The 22,350-nt window shown below is 41.5% G+C and overlaps 1 protein-coding gene across 2 annotated transcripts in view; it reads right to left on the bottom strand.

The window, feature by feature from the left end:
* APBB3 (amyloid beta precursor protein binding family B member 3) overlaps positions 1-22,350 on the bottom strand; it is a 49,830-nt gene that overhangs the window by 12,396 nt on the left and 15,084 nt on the right. For both annotated transcript variants that reach the window (XM_087930564.1, XM_087930565.1), the window contains exons 3-7: positions 17,622-17,698; positions 15,590-15,650; positions 13,911-14,057; positions 11,816-11,943; positions 11,327-11,441 (exon numbers count right to left, since the gene is read on the bottom strand). In XM_087930564.1, the coding sequence (XP_087786690.1) occupies positions 11,327-11,441; positions 11,816-11,943; positions 13,911-14,057; positions 15,590-15,650; positions 17,622-17,698 (528 nt within the window). The remainder of the gene's footprint in view (positions 1-11,326; positions 11,442-11,815; positions 11,944-13,910; positions 14,058-15,589; positions 15,651-17,621; positions 17,699-22,350) is intronic.

The following is a 22,350-nucleotide window of genomic DNA, read 5'->3' as shown; positions in this document are numbered from 1 at the left end:
AAAGCACACCCACCAAACCATGGCCACTGAACCGGTGGCAACAATATTTGAATCCTACCACTGGTTAATGTCATTGCCCAGAGGATCATTGGTTGCCCTCTCCCCTCTTTGGAAGAGCTTTATAGCTCCCGCTGCCTTAAGAAAGTTAAATCCATCTCATCCTGGGCATCCTTTTTTTTTTTAACTATTACCATCTGGTAGATGGTACAGAATAATAAAAACAAGGACAAATAGGCTGAAAAACAGCTTCTATCCCAGGGCAGTAACCACATTGAATTCTACTGTATAGCACAATATTAATGCAATATCAGGGGTTTTCAATTCAATTGTATAGAATGTGAAGGATGTGTGTTTGTGTTTTATTTTTATAGTTATAATGTACACTGAAGATGGCATTTAATTTTGTTGTACGAGGTGCAATGACACTAAACTAAATTAAACTAAACTAAACTCCTTGCCTGAAACCAAAATAAAAGAAGTTTGGATAATAGATTCCTTTAGGATCCTTTGCTGTCCAACCACCTTCTCAACATTCTACCCCCTCTCCCCAAAAGACGGCTGTAGACAGATCAATAATTACCCAAAATTGTTGGGTACAAGGATGGCTTCTTGATCAGGAAGCACACCACCACTTCCTTCAAGGCTGAATAAATCACCTCATTCCCTCCAAAGAAGCTGATACCATCACATGGACCTATGGTCTACCTCCTGGGCCACACTAACAATGCAGGAAGATCTAGGTGATTGAAGTTGGTTTGAAATCTCTAGCTGCTACATCAGGAGTCACAAACTCAAGCTCATCATCAAACTAACATGAGACTAGTTTAGTTGAGGCACCTTGACTAAATTAGCCTAATCAGAGTCCAAGTCCAAGAAGATTAGAGTGATTTTGCCCATCAAGAATATTCACATAGAGCAAAAACCCCATTATTTCAAATAGGTGTTTATCCTTTCAGGGGAATAGCAGCAAAACAGTAACAATGCATCAAGGTGTATCATCAATGCTTCCCCTCAGCCTCATAATTGGATGCCTTCTTATACGCTGCTTCCAACTTTTGTCAATCTGTTCCTGAGATGTCTTCTCAACATATTGTTTGACTTCTAGGGAACTCTAGATAGACGAGATTGTTCCAGAGGGTAAAATAATAAATTTTGCTTTCCACTGGGACAGCTTGAGTCCTTAGTAGGTGCTATATATAAGGGTTCCATGCTAACTCTTTTTCTTTGTTCTACAGCTTGTACCCAGTAGATTCATTCATTAATGTCATGTCGTGATAAACTGAAACTGTAAGGTGAAAAGTGGAAAGTCAATCTGCCTTTCCCAGTAGTCCTCTGAATTTGACATTCCCTGCTGTGCCTTCTTGCTTTATTTTCTGCTGTTGCTACCTCCTCTCTGGAAGGATGCCTTTATCAAACATTCTTCCTCTTTACCTCAGTCTGTGAAATAGGTAGGAATCTCACAACTTGAACACTTTCCTACCAATAAAAAATAAAATATTACAATAATAAAAAGTAACCCTCTAATACCAACTGTTGGTCCTCTAGGTTTTTAATGTTACTACCCCGCCCCTTTTTGACCAAGCACACAAGCTATAATTTAAAAAGTCAGAAACAACAAAACAAAACATACAAGTGTTATTTTCAGCTTAACATGCACATCTAATTACAAGTTTAGGAAATAAGGCATTTAGTGTTATTAAATCACACAGTGATTCCAACAAACATGAAGAAATGAGATTCTTCATAGATGCATGGTGGGCAGGATCTCCTGCTCAAAGAAAACAAGACGGAACAGTTTATACAGAGAACAGAAAATACTAGAAATAAGAATCATCAGCAAAAATGAGGTGACTTCAATCACTAAGAGAGACAGATAAAAGAAGCTACTGCGTGAAAGAACAGTAGATAAGTGCTGTATTCCCAAGGCCAAAATACTCCATTCTAATGGTTTTTAACTGCAGCACAATCATAATCAATTTAAAACAGACTGTCCTGATTCACATCATTTATTCCTACCCCCTCCCCACCCCAGTTTAGCAATGTGATGTGACTGCAAAAAAGGGCAAATGCAGTGTTAGAAATACATTTCCAGGACTTTGAGGGAACAAATGGTGAACTATAGATGACTCTGCTATCAATGCAACCTGGTTCTTCTCTAATCTCTTCTAGAATGGAGAGCTGGTGAGCAATAATTCAGATTTTTTTTTCAGACTGATTTTCAATAAAAATTGGATAATGATTTGGTCATTTTATTTCACAAGAAATCTAATACATAATTGTGAAACCTTTAAGAACTCAATCAGCTCTAATTCAATTAGAATTAAAAATATATGTATGTGTGTATTATATGTACACATAAACTCTCATATTCGTATGCTAAGATAGAGATATGTGGCATGCTATCGCTAAATCTACTGATAAGGTATTTGAAGAGTCTTATCAAGAACTCCTTTCATTTTGCATACCACTTTTTTAAAAAATTAAATTGTATGTGGACTTAAAAAAATAAATTAAGATGTTAAAAGTCTGTTTTTTGTTGTTTGTTTTTAAACCATTGGTCTTTCCCACTATGGTGCTATGTGAGACAGAAATTGTGGATGACTACAAATTGGTATTGCTTGGTGAAAACTGAAAGAATCATAAATATATAAAGGGGCCCTTTAGGCCATCAAGTCCAGCCCCCAACCGAATAGATGAATCCAAATTAAGGCTTCTTCAACTCTGCTTGGGACACATCCAGTGTTGAGGATTCGACTACTTTTCTTGATTGTTGGTTCTGCTATAGAACCTTTTTACAGTGAACAGTTCTTGACATTCATTTGGAATCTGCCTTCCTGTTGTTTAAATCCATTATCCATTGTCCAGTGCTCTGGAACCATAGGAAACAGTTTTTGACTTTATTCTCCATGTCATCCTTTTAGGTATTCAGAGTTGTAACAAGAAGGTCTTTCAACAATCTTTTCTTAAATGTAAATATCCCTTCTGCAGTTGCTTTTCATAGGTCTTACTGCCCAATCTCTGGTTACTTTGTTGTTCTTTTTTGATCCTGTCCCAATTTGCTACTTTGTATTGTTTATATATGATAAAATGAAACTTACATTTATCTTGGAGAATCAATGAATCTGTATCAAGGTTCCAGTAGACCGTGAGTGGTTTTTCCTTTATTAAAATAATAAACAGACTCTTCCTGGTGGTAATTTAAATAAATAAAACCTAGTCTTCCTGAGCAATGTCTAAAATCAATATTATTTAAAGGCACCATTATATGTCACCACCATTATGTCTTGAAATACTTTATTCATCCCATTCCTTCCCAAACCTGTTCCCTCCGTTGCACATTAGATAATTGTCATAGACAGAAAGCCTGGCAAATTTCATTAGGACTTCAGGAATGTTCTGCCCACCATCTGTAGGAGACTCAACCTGCTCACGCAGAAGGTTACTTTCAGAGGGGTACAGGGAAACTGTGCAGGGAAAATATAAGCATTACCATATGTAGAAAATAAGCTGGCTGCTACCTACAATGTACTGGCAGGCTTCCAGCTACCATCCAGATCATAACTAAAATCTTGTTTGCAAACCTACATCTGTTTAGATGAGGAAGACAGACATACAGAACAATAGAAATAGAGTAGCCACCCATAAAAGGGAAAATAGTTCAATAGGAATATATGTTTGTATGTATGTATGTATGTATGTATGTATGTATTTTTATATATATATATATATATATATATATATATATGTAGATCTTTGGTTGTTCGGTTTTCTCCGCGTAAGATTTGAAGTATCTAGGCAACGTTTCGATGAAGTCTCATTCATCATCTTCAGGCTTCTGTCTCCAGCTCTGTGCTTCTCAGAGTAATGGAGATTGCAGCTGCTTCCTCCTTTTAACTGCCAGTGGGGTGGAACTTGATTGGGTGGGGGCTTGGCTGTGTTCTGATTGGGTGGGGGTGTTCTCATTGGTAGGGGGTTTGGCTGTGTTCTGATTGGTTGGGGGTTAGCCGTGTTCTGATTGGTTGGAGCGTGTTCTGTTCAGGAGGGGGCTTGGTTGTGCTCAGGTTAGTTTTAGTTGCTGGGGGATTTGAGCTGGAGAGTTGTGATCTTGCTGTTTGGCTTCTAGTTCGTGGTCCTGCTGCATCTTCATAGTGGGTGTTGGTTTGCTTCATGTATGGCTCAGAGGGGTTTGAAGTGGGTAGTGATGCAGCTGCAGTGCAGCTTCTGGTCCATGGTCGCTTCTCATTTTCTGAATGGGTGGGAGTCTGTTTTCTACATGGAAGTGTGGTGGTGGCATCTTGTGTGGCTCTCATGGGTGTGGGTCCAGTGTCCTTCTTCATGTTAGGTACTCGTCTGTTCATGAGGGCGGGTTTCCAAATGGCTGGAAGGCGGGAGGTGTCATCTCGTTTGTTCATGCTGTGTGGGCGTTTTTCTATCTCTATGGCTTCTCTGATTATTCTGCTGTTGAAGTGTTCGGTTTTGGCGATAGTTCTGGTATTTTTAAAATCAATTTCATGTCCTGTGGCTTTGAGGTGTTGGACCAGGGAAGAGGTCGTTTCTTCTTTTTGATTGAGTTCTTATGTTCTTCAATGCGTGCGCTTATTCTTCTGTTAGTTTGTCCAATGTATGTGTTAGGGCAGGCTGTGCAGGGGATTTCGTATACTCCTTGGTTTTCTAATTCGATTTTGTCTTTGGGGTTTCTTAGGATGGTGGATATTTTTTTTGTTTGTGCAGAATGCTGTTTTGATGTTGTGTTTTTACCACTGTCGCATGAACACATCTGACTACCAAACCAAGCTAACCAACCTACTCCAAGACCCCACATACAAACCCCTAAAGACAGACCCCACCACCTACCTAGAAAAACTACCAAATCCAAAATAAAAGCCTCCCCATCAGTGAAAAAAATCCAGCAAGGAATCATACCCAGAGAAAAATCATCCAGATGCCCCAAGCTTTATGGTCTCCCCAAAATACACAAAGAAGGAACCCCACTCAGACCAATAGTCAGCTCCATAGGCTCACCTCTACAAAACCTGGCCAAATTTCTTGCCAAACAACTACAACCCTATGCAGAATCCATCAACTCACACGTAAGAAACTCATTCCAGTTCATCGAGATCATAAAGAAACAAAACTTACAACCTAGCGACCTACTAGTAAGCTTCGATGTCACATCCCTCTTCACCCAAGTGCCAATAAAAGAAGCCTTGACAGCCATCCAAAACAAATACAACCCCCAAGCACATCCTAGATCTAACCAACCACTGCCTATCCAATACTTACTTCACCTACAATGGACAAAAATACAAACAAATAGAAGGAGCACCTATGGGATCACCCCTCTCACCTGTCATCGCAAACCTCTACATGGAACACTTTGAAACACAAGCTCTAGAAAAATACGACCACAAACCCAAACTCTGGCTCAGATACGTAGATGACACCTTCATAATCTGGCCACACGGGAAAGAAAAACTGAACAACTTCCTCACATACCTCAACAGTCTACACCCCAAAATACAATTCACCATGGAAACAGAAGCCAACAATCAACTTCCCTTCCTAGATGTCTTGGTATACAAAAGATCCGATGGCTCCCTAGGACACACCATCTACCAGAAGAAAACACATACTAACCGCTATCTACATGCACTCTCACACCACCACCCAGCACAGATCAATTCCGTAGCCAAGACACTCATCTCCAGAACAAAATGCTTAGCCGATGAACAACACCAAAAAACCGAACTACACACTCTCACCAACGTACTTACAGCCAATGGATTCCAAAGAAAGAAGATTACCCACCTAATCCAAAAAGAAGCCCCAACCAAAATCCAAGACAGAGAACAAGAAAGCGGAAAAGCCCTCCTCCCATATATAAAAAAGCACTACAGACAAAATTAGCAAGATCCTCCAAAAACACAACATCAAAACAGCATTCTGCACAAACAAAAAAATATCCACCATCCTAAGAAACCCCAAAGACAAAATCGAATTAGAAAACCAAGGAGTATACGAAATCCCCTGCACAGCCTGCCCTAACACATACATTGGACAAACTAACAGAAGAATAACGCATTGAAGAACATAAGAACTCAATCAAAAAGAAGAAACGACCTCTTCCCTGGTCCAACACCTCAAAGCCACAGGACATGAAATTGATTTTAAAAATACCAGAACTATCGCCAAAACCCGAACACTTCAACAGCAGAATAATCAGAGAAGCCATAGAGATAGAAAAACGCCCACACAGCATGAACAAAGCGAGATGACACCTCCCGCCTTCCAGCCATTTGGAAACCCGCCCTCATGAACAGGCAGTACCTAACATGAAGAAGGACACTGGACCCACACCCATGAGAGCCACACAAGATGCCACCACCACACTTCCATGTAGAAAACAGACTCCCACCCATTCAGAAAATGAGAAAGCGACCATGGACCAGAAGCTGCACTGCAGCTGCATCACTACCACTTCAAACCCCTCTGAGCCATACATGAAGCAAACCAACACCCACTATGAAGATGCAGCAGGACCACGAACTAGAAGCCAAACAGCAAGATCACAACTCTCCAGCTCAAATCCCCAGCAACTAAAACTAACCTGAGCACAACCAAGCCCCTCCTGAACAGAACACGCCTCCAACCAATCAGAACACGGCTAACCCCCAACCAATCAGAACACAGCCAAACCCCCTACCAATGAGAACACCCCCACCCAATCAGAACACAGCCAAGCCCCCACCCAATCAAGTTCCACCCCACTGGCAGTTAAAAGGAGGAAGCAGCTGCAATCTCCATTACTCTGAGAAGCACAGAGCTGGAGACAGAAGCCTGAAGATGATATAATGAGACTTCATCGAAAGCGTTGCCTAGATACTTCAAATCTTACGCGGAGAAAACCCGAACAACCAAAGATCTACATATAAATACCAGCGAGAACCTCAGAAAACAAATATATATATATATATATATATATATATATATATATATATATATATATATATATATATATATATATATATATATATTCATTCATTCATTCATTCTTAAGTTTTCATGGGTATGGTATTCAGCTTTGTTTGGGTATTTTCCCCGTCATTATAGTTGTGCTTTTAAAGTTGTACCAGCGTTTTGACAGAATCTCATCTGCCATCATCAGGCTTTTGTATTGTGTTGGTCTGTGAGTCACAATACAGTCACAATACACAATACAGAAGCCTGATGATGGCAGATGAGATTCTGCCAAACGTTGGTACAACTTTGCACAACTATAATGATGTGGAAAATACCATAACAAAGCTGAATACCATACATGTAATATATATGAAAACTTAAGAAACACACACACACACACACACACACACACACACACACATATATATTTCAAATTTTACAAATGAGTTCTTACATTAATAAAAGTGATCCTGATTACTTACTTTGTCATAATTTATATATGTTAATGCATCTTAAAATTATTTTAAAGATTTTATATAAGTATTATTTCCAGAATGAGCACTATAATCTGTGAGAGAGATCAAGCCTGCCAAATGATGAACATTTAATCAGTACATGCATTCATTTGAAAAAAAATGTATCTTTGTTTTAAATACCTCCTATATATGTTTTCACTGTTTTTTATGGCAACCCAACATCCTGTTTGGTAAACAGCTTAGTGAGACCTTCTGGTGAAACTTCTCAACAAGAGGCCTCCAAGCTTTGTATAGCTTAGGACAATATTTTTCAACCTTGGCAACTTTAACTATGTGCTCTTCAACTCCCAGAATTCCCCAGTCAGCACTGAACGCTGGGAGTACATGAAGTCATTCAGGACTGAATTCTGGTAATCGAAGTTCACACAGCTTAAAATTGCCAAGGTGGAGAAATATTGGCTTAGGCCCTAACCAAGTCTACATCTGGTACTGCTTAAGTGTTTCAAAACTAATTCATTACCTTTTCCTGTGCTGTTTAAAAAATTCCACTCCACTCTTTCCTCTTTTCTTTTTACTTGTTCTGATTCTATATATTTGTTTATTTCTCCCAAATTGCTCTGTTTTTGGTATGAATATCAGAAACAGAGTAACTCGGGAGAAATAATCAAACAATTTCCCTTTCTTTCTTGCATGCTCTGCTATTTGTAGAGATCTGCTGTTTTTTATTCTGAATATAATTGCCTTTTTTAATGCTGCCCTAATCACCAGGAGCACCCATGTAACTGGTCTTATTCTTATTGCAAATCCACAGACAGGAATAGCCAGATGTAACTCCATGAGGTTCAAAACCTCTCTCAAGAAGTGCATTCCCAGATCTCCACATTTCAGATGACTATAGTTATCATTTAAAGCAGTGGTCACCAACCAGTGGGCCAGGGACCACTGGTGGTCCATGAGAAAATTTTGGTGGTCCGCAAAGAAATGTCACCCCCAGAGCACTCCCCCAAAGCAATTAATCCAGGCTGCATGGTAACACAAGGCTGCATCACCCACACGGCACACAGGAACACAAGGCTTGCATCGCATTGTGAACAACATGAGATACTGGAGGGGGGGGGGAAGGGCGGAGGGGGGAACTTGCCCCACTTGCTCCATGCACCTGGCCTGCCACCGGGCTGCTTCTTTCCGCTTCTTTCTTCTTCTGCTTTTGGCTACACGCAGGAAAGCAGAAAAAGTCTTTCTTTCTTTCCCCCAAACTCTGCCAGAAATGAGTCTTTGGGACCCTGCAAAGCCTTCTGTTCCAAGGGGCTGCACCAGCGCGACAAGTCTCACAAAGACTCATTTCTGGAAGAGTTTGGGGGAGAGAAAGAAAGACTGCTGCTTCTGCTGCTTTCCTTGCATGAAGCCAAAAGTCTCTTTCTCTCTCTCTCCCTCTCCCTCCCCACCTCTCCTTCCCTCCCTCCCTTCCTCTCTCTCTCTTTTTCTGTCCCCCCTCCCGCCCGAGAACGGAGCTGGAGATGGTATCCTGCCATCCCAAATAAAGAACAATCAATCGGATCAATAGGGGTGGGGAATTTTCCTGCAGACCTTTGGGGGGATTTTCCAGGGTCTCTGGTCCGCGGGATTTAAAATTATGAGTTTGGTGGTCCCTGAGGTCCAAAAGGTTGGCGACCCCTGATCTAAAGCTATCCAGGTCCAAGCACATACCAATATTCATACATGTGTTATACAATTATGCTGATTCCTTTTATGCAAATTAATCTCCAAGCATTTGTTTTAAAAAAATGAAATACTACCTATGCCTTCAGCTTTTGCTCTTATCCACATATATTTCAGGTAAAACCCCAAGAAACATAGCTATTATAAAAATTGCTTTTTCTTTCTTCACTAATCCTTCAGTATAGTTTTACTACCTCTAAGGCTATTATAAAAATTGCTTTTTCTTTCTTCACTAATCCTTCAGTATAGTTTTACTACCTCTAAGGATATCCTGTGTATTTTTGCCCTTCTCCTCTGCTATTGTATTCTCAGATAGAACAATGTTAGCTCTTTCATGCAATTTGCTGCATGAGTGTTTCCATTTGTGCGTCATCCAGTTTCTTCTCTGCAAATATAAATTATAGAAGAGTATATCTGCAGCTCAGAGTTAGAGTGTAGACTTCTTGGGGTTCTCTAAACTTGGTTATTAGCTGGCAGATGTTTCAGTACCCAAGAAAGTAACATTAGTGTGATGTTACCTACCGTGTTTCCCCAAAAATAAGACCTACCATGTTTTTTGTATGTGCTCAATATAAGCCCTACCTCCCAAATAAATCCTACCTAAGCACCTGCATAGCCAGCCAGCTACCCACTCTGTCTGGTTACTTGCAGTGCTGCTGTAGCAAGGTGAGGTGGGCGGGTGAAGCTGCCCCATGCGCCCCGCATTGGCTTACCTCAAGGCCCCCGCAGTCAGGCCATCCACACCTCAACACCTTCTTTACCTTGTGGCAGCAGCTCCACCAGCCCCATCCAGCAGGACCTTGCATGGCAGCCTGCCCACTGCTTCTGATTGCTCATGTTGCTGCAATGGAGTAGGAGGCCAAGCAACACGCTGATGCCACAGCCACAAGGCAAGGCAGGTGTTGGAGCATGGATGGCTTAGCTGCGGGGGCCCTGGGGTAAACTGGTACAGGGCGCGTCGGGCAGCTTCACCCTCCCTGCCTCACTTTGCAGCCAAGGCACCAGCACATCACTCAGTTTCCTGCTCCATTGTGGTCATGCAAACAAGCAGAAGTGGGCTGGCAGCCACGTGAGATCCTGCTGAAGAGGACTGAGGCAAGTGTTGGAGCATGGGTGGCCTGGCTGCGGGTGCCCTAAGGTAAGACAGTGGGGGGCACATGGGGCAACTCTACCCTCCCTGCCTTGCAGCAGTGGCACTAGGGTGCGACACAGCCTCCTGCCCCACTGCAAGCAAGCAGATGAAGTGGACCTCCCCGGTACTCAAAATAAGCCCTAATGCTTATTTTGGGGGGAAACATGGCAGTAGGGTAATGAAAAGTTTGTAGCAAACAACTAAGCTCAGAAAGCACCAATGAGCCAACAACGCAAACAGTTTGGAACCATTCAGAACTACAATAAAATGATGCAGGCTGTAAACATTTGTACAATAATCAGTAAGTTGCAACTCTCCCACTGCTGCCAGATCTAGCAACGGAAAGCTTGTAACAGATACAGTAGCAGGTAAGATTGGGGGAAAGTAGGAAGGAAGGGAGGTGTTGGGGCATGGATGGCTTGCAAGGATTCTGGAATTGTTCCTGGCCCCTTTTCCAGCCATGGCCACAGGGGGGGTCTCTAGCTTCTTCTATGTAATGAAATAATATGTCATACTGATATATGTGTGTTTCTGCTTCCCCACCCCCACTGTTCCTGGGTGTGTTCGCTAGGAAGCATGAGTGCATGAGTATATGCTATAATTCGAGTTGTACAATCTGAGGAGATGGTCCAAGCTACAACACATCAAAGGGAACTTTGGGGAAAATTTTCCCGTATTGTTTTGTTTTTGCCCTCCCAATTTCTTCTTTCAATTTTCAGAGAATTATCATGCAGAGATAGACTTGCAAAGTCTTTGCTTTTTTAAAATAATTTTCCATTGATTTGGAAAGTATCTAAAGGGACTAAGATTATTTTAATATTCATTTTGTCTCCCATTCCTGCAGAATGAAACATCAGTTACATCTGTTACTTAGTTTCAGTACTGAAAACTCTGGATGCTGCACTTAAAGTATATTCTCAGAACCACAACCTTTCCATATGTAGCATATGTGTGTCTGGGTGCACATGCATGTGATGTGTTTGTGTGTGTGTGTTTATGTATAAATGTAAAGAACTGTGCTACAAGACAGGAGGGATACCTTGGAGCACATTTCATGCAGAGCTTTGGCAATAGCCTTGCCAGGCACATTGCAGTGGAAGACATGGCACTTCAGCACACACGTGTCCTTGTCACTGGCCACGAAAGCAAAATCCCTGCAAGGAGAGGAGAGCCCAATGAGCAAGAGCAGGGCTCCAAGCACTAGCTTTGCTTCAGGAGGAAATGGGGAACTTACCTGTCCCTTGATCAAGCATAGCATGTAGGGGGAAAAAAGAACGGTTAATGAAGAGTATCTGAAGCAGCTCCTCTCTTAATAGCTTTGGAATAAATGGTGATCCCACATGATAAGAAGCAGCAGAAGATCCCATGAGAAAGTCAGGGTGGTGGTGGGTAATCCTAGATATTTTGCACCCAACAGCAACTGTAGCTTAATAACTCACTAGTTACAACATGTGGACTGAAATGTTGCCCTTGGAGTTTGGTTTCAGTAAGAAGGTCTCCTTTCTCCAAACCATCCATTATTACTCACCTGCCTTTGTTGCAGCCCACCCCCCAAACACGAATATTGATGATGGGCTGGCAGTGGATGAGGCTGTGGTCCAAAGGATCCACCAAGTTCATTGTGTCCTCCTTGAGAATCATCACCATGTTTTGACCCTGTTAAGGAAGGCCGAGAAGAGTGAATGGCGCAGGAATGAAACTCCCTCTGTCTAAGGCATGTTTAGCAAAAGCTGTAATAATGGGGACAGACTGTGACTGGGAAGACTATCCTATAGTAGATATGACAGGGAAAGTTCCTTAACTTAACACCTTGGCTCTCATTTCTGGATGAAGGCTTCTTAATAGCCCTCTCAATATAATCAGGAAAGAAGTCTAACAGCAGTCATTGAATAGGTCCCATTATATGAAATGCATGAGCTCTCAGCATAAATTTATCTAAATTTACAGGGTCTTTAGATTTACATCATCAAGCAGTTCTGAAATAAATACTGCAATCTATTCTTGGACAAAATAGAGCACCTGTGTTTTCACTATTTTGGTTTTGTTTTGTTTTGAAGAAGGCACCAATGAGAGACAGTTTGGTGTAGTGGTTAAAGTAACCAAGCTAGAAACAGGGATACTGCAAATCCTACCTTGGGCACAAAGTGGGCTGGGTCACCTTGGGTTAGTCACTTGGATCAATCCTAGGAAGCAGGCAATGGCAAACCACTTCTGAAAAGCTTGCCGACAAAACTGCAGGGACTTGTCTAGGCAGTTTCTGAAAAGTGGACACACTGAATGGAGGAGGCAGGAAATGGAACAGATGCATTCATTTTTGATGCAAACTGTTTCAAGTGTTTTGTCCTATTCCAGCAGTTGTCATTGCAGTGTTGCTTTGCCTTCAAAATCTTTTGAATTTTCCTACTCAGGTCAGTACAGAAGATGGGTCACTCACTTCCCTGTTGGTATTGGCTTAGATTGGTTGGGGAGGTCTGGGGGGGTGGGGGAGGAGTTTGGAATGAAATAGGAGTATTTAACAGCAGATAGATGGAAATGGGTCTCATGGTAATGCTGTACACGTGCTTCAAATTCCTTTTGCATAGCTTTTTCAGATAGACACATAAAAGCAGAAGGAGCCAATTTATGGACAAGGACTCTTATTAGGGTGCTTTCCCTGCTGTATTCCTGTTCCTCCCCAGTCTGTTTTAGTTTAGTCTATGGAAAGTTGGGTTAGGGCATCTTGGGAACTAGTAGTCCGCTGAATGTGGCCCCTTTTTTTGGTCTTCTTCCACATTTCCCTGCAAATAGCCTACCAGGACTTTGGGGTTTAGTTCAGGATTTTCAAGGGTTTGAAGCAATGCATGACCTGACAGTTTGTTTACTTGCCTCCTACTTTGAGATTCATTTGGGACCTGGGCTTTATTTTAATTCCCTTGATATCCTTTCTAAGTCTGTCTCAGATAGCTGCGGTTGCTTGCTTCTGCTGCAGACGTTTTAATTGGCTTTGATGGCTGGGAAACTCTTGCTTGCTTTTTCTTTCAGTTGAGTCACTCCAAAGTCTTCCAATCTGTTCTCCATCTCCAACTTCCTCTATCTCCAACTCTACAAACTTGCAGCTGTTTCTCTGACTGCCATACTCATACATTCTAGAATTTCTGATGGGGTGAACTTTCTGTTAAGAAGTAGGCTGCACCGACAGCCTCCGTTAATGTCTTGGGAGGGTGGGTTTGGCCATGACAATCCCCCCACCCCCGCTGCTGTCCAGCACTTCATAAAATTGCCCTCTGCTGCCATATATGCTCAAATGATTAAATAATAAAACATCAAATAGGTTTTTATTTCCTGGCTATACCCCACTGTGATTCTTCTTGGTGTAAGCCATTTTGTTTAACTTACTAGTTTGACTTTCTGTTCTGAAGGCTGCACTTTTTGTATTGATAGAAACTGAACATAAAGCTCAGTTTGGAAAGTCAAGATGCCCTAGAGCCAGTTAGTCAAATGTAATGATATCAGCCTACAATGGAACAGAAGAAACACATTTGAAAACGAGTGGAAACATCCTCTGGTGCCAACTTCATCCAGGCCAAGGGACAAAAGAAAACCCTAGATCTTTTTCCCTGGGGTTATATACCTTAGGCACTCACCTCACCCCATCTATCAGCAGGGCCAAAATTGCCACAATTGCTTTGGGAAAGTTGCTGGATGCAATTATTTACTGCAATACTGCTTTTGCCTGGTGCCAAGTCCTCCTCAGGAATCTCAACCCAGCCTAAGGAGCGCACAACGAAGCACTGGGGAAAGAGGGGAGGGCAGGTAGAGAGAAGCAGAGAGAGGCAGAGAGGGAGACAACATCAATAGGCATCAAACATAGCTAATGTTTTTCCAACCCTCTTTCAGCTATAAATAAATCTTATGTGTTACTGGACCGCTGAGCTATATAGAGAAAAAGGTTGCTTCCCCAGTCCAATTTCTAACCCTCTCTGTGTGAAATTGGATACTCCTAATGTATCCATTGCTGACTCCATCCAATCTCCAGTCTTTATAATAGCAAACCCTTTTCTCTCCCTGTTTAAGTAATAATGAAATAATGGAAAAGCCTTAATGTTTTCTGTTATTCATCCAGTATCCTATTATATGGGGAGTCCAAAGGATCATGAAGCAGTGGGGCTGGTTTGCCCTGAGCGCCCTTCCACCGCCTTTTTAATTGATTTTTTTTAACAAGGATTAATTATTCTTGCCTCCCTATAACATTTAATTTTGAAAATTTAATTCTAACATTTTAATTTTTATATATATATTTTTTGTCAGGAGCCCTGATGGCATAATGTTAGAATGCAATATTGCAGGCTAACTATAACCTCAGTCAGGAATTCAATCCTGACCAGCTCAAGGTTGACTCTACCTTCCATCCTTCCAAGGTCAATAAAATGAGGTCTCAGATTGTTGGGGAAATGTGCTGACTCTGTAAACGGCTTAGAGAGGGCTATAAAGCACTGTGGAGCAGTATATAAGTCTGCTCTTGCTGTATATATATTTTTTCTATTCTATTGTACACTGCCCAGAGTTCCTCTTTGAGGGAGAATTCAGAAATGTGATAGACAGACAGCTTTGCTTTACAGACCTACAAAGGTCATAAATGTGAAGTTTGGTGACAAACTTACTATTTCATCACCATCATAAAAGCAAAAGATTGCTACAGTAAACAGTCGCATAAACAAGCACAACCTGTACTGTAACAATCTTCATTTTAGAAAAGGCATTTCTTTAATGTGTGAAACAAAATAAATATCTCTTTCAACTTCTTTAGGTACTTTACTTTACATTAAAGTAAAGTCTGTTGATTTCTGCCAAATCTTCTAAACATTTTTTCATCTTTAGTTAATTTGTTAGCTTGTACAGTGTTTATTTTATACTCTCTCTCCTTTACGTATTTTTTTTATATGAACAAAAAGTTGTCAAAATTTGTTAAGAAGATTTCAGTTCTAAGCTTATGAAGCAACATGTCCCACTGACCTATATTTGACTGGCCGACCTGAGTATGCTGTAAGGGGTATTAAAGATGCACTATAAAGTGTAGAATTGAGATTCCATTAGAAGAGCAATACAGAAGAGTGATAAACTTGTTCCTCTAAAATTAGAGTTCTTTGTACTTATAAAGATTAGGTTGTCCTTGGAATTTTATGGCAGGTTCAAAGAAGGGCAAATCCATGACATTTTAAAAGGACAATGCTAAACTCGTTCTACTTATCCTAAAGAAAGGTTTTTCCTCAGTAAAGCAGCTGAGCTGAATGACTTCATGTCCCCCAACTACCCCAGACTGTACCTTGGAATCAGATTCTGGGTTGCCCCGGTGAAGATCCTCCTCGTGCCAGGCCAGTGTGGTCCTGCAACAGGGAAAACAAGTAAAGTGGCAATATAGGAATTCTCAGATAAATGAGACAAGTTTCTGTTCATTCTCAAAACAAATGAGAGACAAATCATGTTGACTTTGCTTGTCAGAACATCTCAAAAGATGATCATATCAGCCCAGGACACTGCAATTGTCATAAATATGAATCAGTTGCCCAACATCTGAATTTTGATCATGTGGTCATGGGGATGCTACAACAGTTGTGTGAAAAATAGTCTGAAGTCACTTTTTTCAGTGCTGTCGTAACTTAAAACGGTCACTAAATGAACTAGTGTATGTCGAGGACTACCTGTATTTAGCATACGATTCTATTTGATTCCAAAAGTGACTGACTGTGGCTGAATATTTATTGCAGGGGGCAGACAGATCTTGTAACTGAAACTTTTTCTCTTTAATCTAGAACAGCAATAAACTTCTATATGAATACAGGTAGTCCTCTACTTACAACCACAATGGAGTCTGCCCATTACAGTCACAAATTGTGATGGTAATTAAGCGAGGTACTCATGTAATTGCCTCACCCTCATTCCTACTCCATGTTAAGTGACCATGTGGGTCGTTAAACAGAGCATGTGGTGCCTCAAAGGTGGAGGAGATCCTGGGAGCCCTAGTACTAACCCAAGCCCTTACTAAAGCACCTCCCCAGCTCACACGTGGTTTTCCCTGGTCCTCCCCCTCCCCCTGCACTGCTTCCAACCCCTCAAGGTCCCCACAAGCCTTGGGCCTGCTTTTCCATCCCACTGGATCGCCATAGACCTTGGGGCTGCTTTCCCATTCCACTGAGCCCCACACCCTCCGTTCCACCCCCAGACACCATTAGTCACTTACGTTTTACTGTAGATCTCCTTCTGAACCATATGGCCTTCCCACATTGTGGGTTTGCATAGGGAAAGGACAGCAGGCTGCTCTGTCCCTCAGCCTCGAGAGGCTGAGTGGCACCATCCTAGAAGTGGATGCCATTTTGGAGCGGTCACAATTCATGGCAGCCAGTTCCAAATTGGCGCCACTTCTAGGATGAAGCCACGAGGCTTCCACTCTGTAGGAAAGCCATGCAGTCCAGCAGCTGCTTCCAGAAGGAACTCTGCAGGAAAAGGTAAGCAACTGTGACCCCGATTGGTGACCGGGGGTAGGGGGTGGGAATAGGGTTTGGCACCCAGCAAGGTGGGAAGAAAGTCCAAAGCCTGTGGGAACCCAGTGGTGGGGGGATGAGGGGAGCATAGGTGGGGGGATTTCTGAAGCATTCCTGAAGTTGTTCATAAGGGCTGGTGGATTGCCAAGCAGCAATTGTAACTTCAAAATCAGGTTTTGGGAGGTCCATCATAACTTTGAACAGCTGCTAACCAACTGTTGGTAAGTTGAGCACTACCTGTAGGAGCAGAAGAACATCATTTTAATTGGAAAAAAAAACTGAACAAAGAATATATAATTACTTCTGAGCAAATGATCTGTGTTACTTATGAGAACATCATAGAAGAAAGTAGTTATGTGCAGGCACTCCATCTCTTTCACTGAGATGTAGTTCTAGACTTACAACCATTCTTTTAGTTTGAACAGTTTGAAATTAGAGTGGAACTGAAAAAAGGGATTTATGACTGTTTTTCACGCTTATGACTATTCCAGCATCCAGTCACGTGATTGGAATTCAGTTGTTTGGTAACTGAATGTATTTTTGACAGTTGCAATATCCCGGGGTCATGTGATCACTTCTTGCAACCTCCTGACAAGCAAAGTCAGTGGGGAAGCCAGATTCTCTTAACAACCATATTACTAAATTAACAACTGCAGTGATTCGCTTAACAACTGTGGCAAGAAAGGTGTAAAATGGGGCAAAACTCACTTGACTGTCTTGCTTAGCAATGGAAATTTGGGGATCAATTGTGGTTTTAAGTCGAGGACCACCTGTACCTAGCAGCTCACATAAAGGGGCTTGCATTAACAAGCTTACCTCTTGGAGAATGAAGTCACTGGGCTTGGGGTAAGCGTCTCTGTTGGCACACATCTAACCACAGCAGATTGAAGGTCCTGCATAAGAACAGAAAATAAACTCAAGCTTGTTTATTTGTGAGGCTATTGTCCTACTTTTTATTCACAACCCAAGACGGTTCTCCTCCAATTTTCCCCTCAATTATCCTGTGAAGTAGGTTGGACTGAGAGAGAATGACTGCCCTACAGTTGCCCAAACCATCATCAAGATTACTATATTACCCTGGTTCTCCTGATAATTCGTTCATCTGGAAAAATATTAGGATACTATTTTAGGGCTCCTATGAGCAGAATGTTATGTGGGAATATTCTCTCTAAGTCATGACTTAGTCTATCCTCTCCAGAAATGTCAAAGACCAAATGAAGCAACAATGGTTTTCCTTCATATTTTATATATTCTTCTTTACCTTCTTTACTTCCTCTTTTACTGCTTCAAATGTATTTTATATATAATCTTTATATATACAATCTTTATATATGATCTTTTATATATAATTTATATAAAATTTTATTAAATGTATCAGTGTAAAATACAAATGAAAATTAAAATAGTGGGAAAAGGGGAGAGATGTGTAGGATGAGGGAAAAAAAGGGAAAAAAAAGGAAAAAAAGCATTAACTTCTGACTCTTCAGTGGAGTAGAATGAACATAATAACGTTACAGCCTCAACTTTTACTTAGTATACTTACTATATACTAGCCATTTCTATAACCAAAAAAAGGTGTCTAATTAGTAAATCCCGAAGTCAACATTTCACTTTTTTTCTATTTCAAGTTCAAAATCCAGAAGCAGTTTCCAGGGAGAAACAAAGATAGATATATTCTTTTCTTTGATCAAAACAGTTAATTTGGTCATCTCCACTACTTGCATCAGTTTCTCCAACCAATCTTCCATTGTGGGAATTAATATATGTTTCCATTTTTGCAACTAAAGCATTATCACTACTGTCAACATGTATAACAACAAAGTTCCATTTTTCCCCCAAGTTCTTTTATCTATTACAGGAGGTTAACATCTAGGATATCTCCATTATTTTCTATAGGCTGTTCTTACTTTTATTCTATAAATAAGGTAAAGGGGAGAGCCAGCTTGGTATAATAGTACAGGCTCCAGGCTAGAAACTCAGTGTCGTGGTTCGTCGACTGTAGTTTGGAGATGGCAGTCAAATCAGAGGAGTCAGAGGAGATGAGTGGGAGGGGGGGGAGGGGGGGCGGGTTATTTTATTTATTTATTTATTTTGTCAATCACTTACAAGATAACAGGTATAAGTATAAACATAGTTATGAATACATGAAATGGATACATATAAGAAAAGTAAAAAGAAACAATAGGACAGGGACGGTAGACACATTGGTGCGCTTATGAACACCCCCTCTTAGGAAAGGGGTGAGGTCAATAGTAGACAGTCTAAGGTTAAAGTTTTTGGGGTTTGGGGAAGAAACCACAGAGTCAGGTAGAGTATTCCAAACACTGACCACTCTGTGGTTGAAGTCGTATTTCCTGCAATCAAGTTTGGTGTGGTTTACCTTGAGTTTGTATCTACTGTGTGCTCTTGTATTGTTACGGTTGAAGCTGAAGTATTCATTGACAGGTAGGACATTGCAATGTATAATTTTATATACTATACTTAGAGTGAACTGAAGGCGGCGTGGTTCTAGGTTTTCTAGGTCTAGAATTTCAAGTGTGGCGGCATAAGGCTTTCTGCAACGAGTAGAGGAGTGGAGAACTCTTCTTGTGAAATATTTCTGGACTTTCTCAACTGTATTAATATCAGATATTATCAGAGCCAGTAGAAGGCTCTGAGGAACAGGAGGTCTCAAAGCCAGATGCAGAGTAGAGCCCACGTATTCACGCTTAGGTGGGGAGACAGCTGTTTTGGGGGCCTGAAATGAGTGAAGGGGAAGAACAGCTGGGCTCTGTCCTAGATGCGCATATGTGCAGAGAAGTGTGGAGAGGAGAGCAATGCAGGACTGAGGGCCAGCTATTCAGGAAAAGAAGGAGACATTAACAAGCCCTCCCCTGGCTGAAATATAAGTAAGATGGGTGTGGGAGGTGTGGGTGTCGGAGACACCCATTCATGCTTCAGAAGAGTTCCCTCTGGCGGATTCTTTGCCAGGATTTCCTTGCCACTAACCAGGTCAGTCAGGACTCTTTGTGTTGGAACTGAAGTGCTATTTGAGGCTCCCTGCGGGGAACTCAGAGACTGTTACACTTGTGAATTACCTATGGATGACCTGGAGCTTTGTCAATGAATACCATGAATTCCTGCCTTTCTAAATAAAAAGGGTTTTTTCCTCACGAGGAGGCTGTTGATTTGGGGCTTGTGAAGGCTTGGTCAGAACACTGGGAGACCAGGAATGCTAGTCCCACCTTAGGCACAAAACAGCTGGATCATCTTGGTCTAGTCACTTTCTCTTAGTTCCAAGAAGCAGAAAACTACAAACCACCTCTGAAAAACCTTGCCAAGAAAACCGCAGGGACTTACAGTATAATCTAGCTGAATTCAGTAAAACCTACTACCAGGCAATTGTGCATACGATTACAGTTGTACTAAAAGTTATTTGAAAGTGCTAGACTTGCAAAGAGAATAAGCCACGGCTGTAATGGAGCCAGCCCATTTTGATCATAAGTAGTAACAGTTGTAAAATAGATTGGTCATATAACTACTCCAGTTTTAAGTTCTTTATTTGTGGCAGTTTTTAAGTGAACCACCATGGTCAATACGTGAAATCCATAATGTTACATTGATTAATCGTTCTCATTGTCAGAAAATTCCCCCGTATTTTAGGTTGGATCTTTCTCTGATGGGCTTCCATTCATTGTGTCTTCTCCTGCTGTAGGTGCTATGGAGAACAAATCAATGCCTCTTCTTGTGACAGCCCTTCTAGTACTGGAAGACAGCTATCATGTCACCCCTAAGCCTTCTCTTTGTAAGGCTATACATACTTAGTTTCCTTTATCCTCCAGACGCTTTATCATCTTTGTTGCTCTTCTCTGCACTCTTTCTAGGGCTTCAGCATGTTTTTCTACTGTGGTGACTAGAATTGGATGCAATATTCCAAGTGTGTCTTCCAAGTGTACTATCACTTCCTGTAATCTTGATACTATCCTTCAGTTGATGCAGCACAGGACTGCATTGGCTTTTTTGGCAGCTGCAGCACACAGCGGACTGACACTAAAGTGATAGTCCACAAGGTGTCCACATTCCTCTCACAATTACTACCATGTTTCCACATAAATATGACTTTACCCAGGGGTGTCAAACTGGCGGTCCATGGGCCAGATGCAGTACGTGCAGGCCATGCCCACCCCAGCTCTGAGAAGGGAAAAAACATCATGAAATGTCACATGATAGCAATGTGACACTGCGAGTTTGACACCCATGACCTATCTCGAAAAGAAGCCTTATCCCAATTTTCATGCCTGCACCTAATATAAGCCCTACCCCCAAAATAAGACTTAGCTAAGCCCCATACACCATCTGGTTGTATGAGGTGAGGCGAGGTGAGGTGCAGATGAAAAAATCAAGTTAGGGAAGGGAGGTGGGGGGGTGGAGCTGCCCCATGTGTCCCGCACTTGCGGCCGCTCGCAAGCAAAATGTTGCAAGTCTCATCTCACTGGTGCTGCTGCTTGCCTGCGTAACAGCACAATGCATCATGCAGCCTCCTGCCGCGACTGGCAGTACTGGTGTGACGAGCCACACAATGTCCTGTGCCATGAGTAGCAGCAATGGTGCAGCAAGCCACGCGGTGTCTTGCCACAAGTAATCATAGAAGAAACTGGGTAGCGGCACAATAGGTTTCGGGGCATGGGGCCAAAAAGAAAATAAGACTAGGTCTTATTTGGGGGGAAACACAGTACTGTTAAGCCAGATCCAACTATTCCATACCTGCTTTTCCCTGACGAAATGCAGGACCTTACTTTTCTCACCACTTTGAACAGTCATGAAGCAACCAATCATTAAGTCAAGGACTAGCTCTAATGGGAATTATACTACTCTTATTGGTATTATGATGATGATTGTGATTATTATTCTGTTGCTTTGCATGTACACTGGGAGCTTCTGTACTGGAGACAAATTCTTTGTGTGTCATACTTGGTCAAATAAAGTTATTCTATCCCATCCCATCCCATCCCATCCCATCCCAACCCATCCCATCCCATCCCATCCCATAAAATGAAATAGGTCAAACAAATATAATCAAATGAAATTAACATTCTACTGCTCTTTCTTTTGAACATTGTTTTGAACTGTGATTGAGTCGCTCCACTCAGGTGGAGACAGTAGGTGATTTTGGCATTGAAAACTAGAAATCTTTCTTTCTCAATAGGAAAAAGGGAGACCATGCAGATCCTTGCAGATCCATTGGGAGAATTGGAAGAGCTGAATTAACATGCTATTTTTCCTAGTATCCACTGTAAAAGATTTCTGCTTGCATTTATTGACACACCCGAACAAACAATCAAAATTATGGTGGAATGAGTTCCCAGTTGCTGAACAGCAAGAATGGATATATAAGCAGTCCTGAGCTATGGTTTGTTTTACTGGTTTATTGGGTAAGTCTAATGATTGGGTTCACATATAACATTAAGTAATAACTTGTAATTTACAGCCACAATTCTTGAGATTATCCAACATAAATTAGTCATGCTTCTGTGAACCCAGAGTGTAATGATGATGCAGTTTATAA

This window comes from Pseudonaja textilis, chromosome 3 (assembly GCF_049901715.1).
Source record: "Pseudonaja textilis isolate UNSWEBS1 chromosome 3, rPseTex1.2, whole genome shotgun sequence".
Classification (NCBI taxonomy): domain Eukaryota; kingdom Metazoa; phylum Chordata; class Lepidosauria; order Squamata; family Elapidae; genus Pseudonaja; species Pseudonaja textilis.
This window is presented reverse-complemented; position numbering and strand designations above follow the sequence as displayed.